Genomic DNA, 4,749 nt, shown 5'->3' on the forward strand with positions numbered 1-4,749 from the left:
ATAATACCATGTTGTAAGAATATTGTCCCGTAAATGATCCTTAATTCCTTACGCATTAAAGGTAAAAATCTATATTAATAATATTTGTATGACCTGGGCCGACACACACAAACTACATAAATGGGCCAATAGCTATTGTAAGTGTATTGCTCTGCTCTGGCATCCGACTCATGCATGAGTGAGACTAAAGTTTGATTCGTTATACAAGCGACTAATGCACCATATTATATGGTTTTCATAACATTATTAAATTCACATTGTTTTGAAAGTTGAATAACTTCTTTTAATTGGACAACCTAATGTTTTATGGGTAAACAAACATTTTAAATAAGTTGGAAGATATCATGCTTCAACATTCACACAATGTTTTTTCATGAATGAAATTTATCTATGTATTAACAATATTATAAGGGCTGCAAATTCTCAATCTGAATATATAAACAAAACAGCACTCTTCACCCTCAAGATCATGATCATGCATCACATAAGTCTTATCCAATCTTTTTACAACATTAACATCATAAAAAACCACCACCAAGCACCATGAATTTCCATTCTTTTTTTTTTTTCATATAATAATTCTCAAAAAAAAAAATATATAATAATAAACGTGACAGATTAGATTTTCCTTGAAGCCTTGAGATTAAAATCATGTTTGAGAAGATTCGCCCTCAACAGCATCCCCCTAACATCTCGATCAAACTCAATTCCAGTCTGCAAAACTCGCTGGAATGTTGCTTTCCTTTGATCCGCATGTCGCGCATACAGAATTTTGTTGTGTGAATCAATTCTCGCCTGTAAATATTATAAAAACCAATTTACATTTTACACAAAAAGTAATGTGAAAAATGATGATATATTTTATTACCTGTATTTGGTTATCTGTGATTAAAGCCTCGAGTTCCTTCTGTAATCCAGCTACAGTGGTTTTGAATGCATTTGCCATCATATTCAGATCAACAGATACAAATGGATGAGTATACTGAATCAGAGCTTTATTACGAATTTGAGTATACAGCATCTCCACATGATCATGTAAATGAATATCCAGCAAAAGGTTTGCTTTAAGGTTCCCAAGGTACTCCAAACATGAAGCATAATGGCTACAACAATAAATTATACAACACAAATAAAACCACTTCTTTACTTACTTTTTATTTTATTTTTTTTAAAAAAACATTACAAATAAGTTACCTTGAATAGAAATTATGAATAAGCTCCCTCACTTCAGGCACTAACTCTAGAAAGTTACGAAAGTTAATATTGTCTATTACTTTTGCCTGCCAATTTATAATATCAAATTAGAATTATATAATATATTATATATATAAAGTAAATAACATTATTATATAAAGATAATTTTTTTTTTGCCTTGAGTTCTGCACGATCAAAACTTGCAAGGGCACAAAGTCCACCATATGTAGCAACATCTTGAGCTGCAATAACTTCAGAGTAGTTGTTTCCCAATTCTGGAGCTGTTTCCAAGAACTGTGAACAGATAATAATATATACAAAATATGATCAATCAAATAATTTGTTAAAAAGGGTGAATGGGAAAGTAGTGTTATTGTTAAAAAAGAATGATAAAAAAAAGAACCTTGCGAGCAGCATGCTTGTACTTTTTAGCTTCAAGATGGGCGAGTCCAGCAGCACATTGAAGTTTTGCAATTGTGATGGGATCAAGGTCATTTTTGTTTTGTTCTGCTTTGCTGACATAGCTTGTAACATGAGCAAATTGACCCATTTCAATGCTGACTAAAATTGCATTTAAGCACATGTGGATGATGTGTTTTGCTGTTGTGCAATAATCACGGGTGCGTACGTAGTTCTTGAATGCATCTCCAAGTGCACCATGAGCATAGTAGAAGTCTCCAAAATCGTTGTACCCCATTCTTATGCTCTCTTTAATTAAGTTTGTCTGGAGAAATAGAGACAAGTTAGGTGTTATCTACTATCTTCTAAAGCCCTCAGAAAGAATCTTGGATGTTGTTCAATGATCATATTTTAACTTGTAGTTAGTTGTAAGCTTATTCACATTCAGGCTCCATTTTGATTACAAATCATAATCACTAAGAGGCTTTAACAGACAACAGTTTCTAGTTTTATCATATCATGTACTAAAACCCTGTGATCCTAAACTCAACCTTTTAAATTCAGAACTTCCTAAAGAACTAGGTTGCTAGACCAATTCAGTTTTGTGAATGTACCAAAAACCCAAGGTCCATTAACTTTTTTCCCTTAAAGAGGATTAAGATAGCACCAAAACACCTAGATATGCTACCTGAACGGTAGCAAAACCCTACGATTGGCAAAAGAAATTAAACAGAGAAACTTCAACGATATTGAATTGTTGATAACGTAAACAGACACGCTTATAGATAACGGATCATAAAATTCGATAGTATATTACCCTGTAAGCATTAAGCTCATTCTCAAGTTTCTCCTTCCTCTGGTCAGCCCTACGGTCCACCGCGTCCATCCAACTAGAATCCGAACTGTAATTCGGACCCAATCGTCCATCGATTTTCTGAACAACTTCCCTAAACAGCTGTGTGTTCTCTCCCTTCTTAATCTCGTCATACGCCATTCGAAGCGCCTCTAACTGCATCGAAACATTGCCACATTTGTCGGCGATGAATATCAAGCGCGAAATTTTAGTACGACCTGTGTATAAGGCGGCGTACGCCTCGATGTCGAGTTGCTCGCCACTGATAATCGGTCTACGTTGCTGCTGCTGCGACAACGACTCATCGTCAACGCCGTTCGTGTAGATCTCGTCCGTCATCTGTCCAGATGCTTCCTCCTCTGTCTCCATATCACAGCGTTTCGTAGGGTTTCGTTCCAATAAGGGATTTCGATTCGAAGCTTTCAGTCGCCTGTTGCCCTCTTGAGAACTCTGCGAGCAGACTAATTTCTACAGGCAATAAATACGGCACCATTTTCGTAGTTGGGCTTAACTCTTAAAGTTAGATGGACTGCAACCCAAAATAGTATTGGGCTTTATAAGACCCATAACTTTTCCAACTTTTGGATGTTATGTATATTATTATTATTATTATTACTTTTTTTTTTACAAAGACAACTCATCTATTTATTAAGCTTTTACAATTTTAATCTATAGCTTTTAATTAATATAACTATATAAATTATATTTTAAAAAATCTACAACTAAAATCAACAAACTCTCAATACATCTTTATCATTTGGGCCATATTTTAATATTGGGTAAATTACACCGTTGGTCCCTCGTGCACATGCCAGAAAGCGTGTTTAGTTCATATTTCCAAAATTTAACTCATGCAGTCCCTCATTGTTATTTATCTTGCACGGTTAGTCCCTATGCACGCTAACTGTTAAATCCTTCCGTTTAAGCTACCTACGTGCCTTGCAAGCAGGGGCATTTTCGTCTTTTCAGGGTTTGTATGCATGAACCAGTATGGCGCGACTCCGATAACCGATCATTTCTCATTTCATCCTCCGTCGACCCTTAGCATTGCACAAGAAAAGCCTAGTTTTCTACGATGGTGAACTGGAGGATTAGGCAAGAATGGGAGGAATACGATCTCCAAAGCTCATACGGTAAAATTTTCTACATTTTCAGTTGATCAACCATTATACGTTCCTAAAATGTATTTTTTACTTTTTAATTTTTTGGGTTCGCAGCTGACAATCCATCTATGTTCTTGATATGATTGAACTATGGTGGAGTTTTTACGAAGTTTCCAGGCCGCAAATACATAAATGGGAAGATGAAATATATTAATGGCATTAATAGTGACTTGTTCTCGGTGCATGATATGGACGAGATAATGGAATTGCTTGATTGTGTGGAACCAAGTAAAAGTATTTACTATCATTTCAAACGACCAACCTGGGATTTAGATTTTGGGTTGTATGCTTTAGGCTGTGACGAAGATATAAACCACTTTAGGTCATACGTTTATGAACACAAGGTGATAGAAGTGTATACAGAGTTTTGGGAAACCAAGCTGCATATGTATCAAATGTCCCCGAACCCTACAAAGATAAAGATACATGAAATTCCTGAGTCCCTTTGTCGTGAAAGCTTGTTATTGACATGGTCAAATTCAGGGCATTGTCCTAGTGAAGAAGCCCTTGTTTTTTAGAATGTAAAAAGATGGACCAACCCCCTAGTGTATTACCTGAAACAACCTTGGAACAACCCCTTGTTACATTGAGTGAAACAGTTGAGTTAACCCCTGCCTATATACCAAGAATTGAAAGCCCTTTGACTGAACCAATGATAGGAAGCACATGTCCTAATGTTGATGGTTGGGATGATACATTTAAATGGTGTGAACCTTTTGGTGGGACTCCTATGGAACAAGATGAACCAAATAGTGTAAAAGCAGGTGAAGACAGTCAAGCTAGTAAAGACAGTCATGATAGTGATGACAATGAAGATAGTGAAGACAGTCAAGATAGTGATTACATAGTTGATGAAGATAATTTGTTAGATGATCCGGAGGTTGATATGAAGAACTTTCACCTCAACATTGACAAAGAGGTGGAGTGGGTTGGAAGTTTTCCTGATGATCGAGATGAAGCAGTAGAAGGTGATGAAGAATTAGAGGTTATAGACACTGAAGAATTTGTATTTGCATCTTCATCAGATGAGGGTGAAGCTAGTAAAAAAAAGGAAGAAGATAAGAGATTTACAAAGAGCACATAAGAATGAAGCAGTTGTTGTCAAAGATCCATTTTACATCCACAAGACTTTTAGCACAT

General features: G+C 35.8%; 1 protein-coding gene across 1 annotated transcript; it reads right to left on the minus strand.

Moving 5' to 3' along the window:
- Window positions 1-437: 437 nt before the first annotated feature.
- On the minus strand, window positions 438-2,908 carry FUS6 (COP9 signalosome complex subunit 1). The gene is made up of 6 exons (XM_078989895.1): window positions 2,411-2,908; window positions 1,598-1,918; window positions 1,372-1,488; window positions 1,195-1,280; window positions 869-1,103; window positions 438-795 (listed from the first exon to the last, which is right to left on the minus strand). Exons 1-6 carry the CDS (start codon window positions 2,813-2,815, stop codon window positions 619-621), a joined length of 1,341 nt encoding a protein of 446 aa, XP_078846021.1. The 5' UTR covers window positions 2,816-2,908; the 3' UTR covers window positions 438-618.
- Between the last annotated feature and the right edge of the window lie 1,841 nt (window positions 2,909-4,749).

The sequence above is a fragment of the Lactuca saligna genome, chromosome 4, assembly GCF_052625555.1.
Source record: "Lactuca saligna cultivar CGN05327 chromosome 4, ASM5262555v1, whole genome shotgun sequence".
Taxonomy (NCBI): domain Eukaryota; kingdom Viridiplantae; phylum Streptophyta; class Magnoliopsida; order Asterales; family Asteraceae; genus Lactuca; species Lactuca saligna.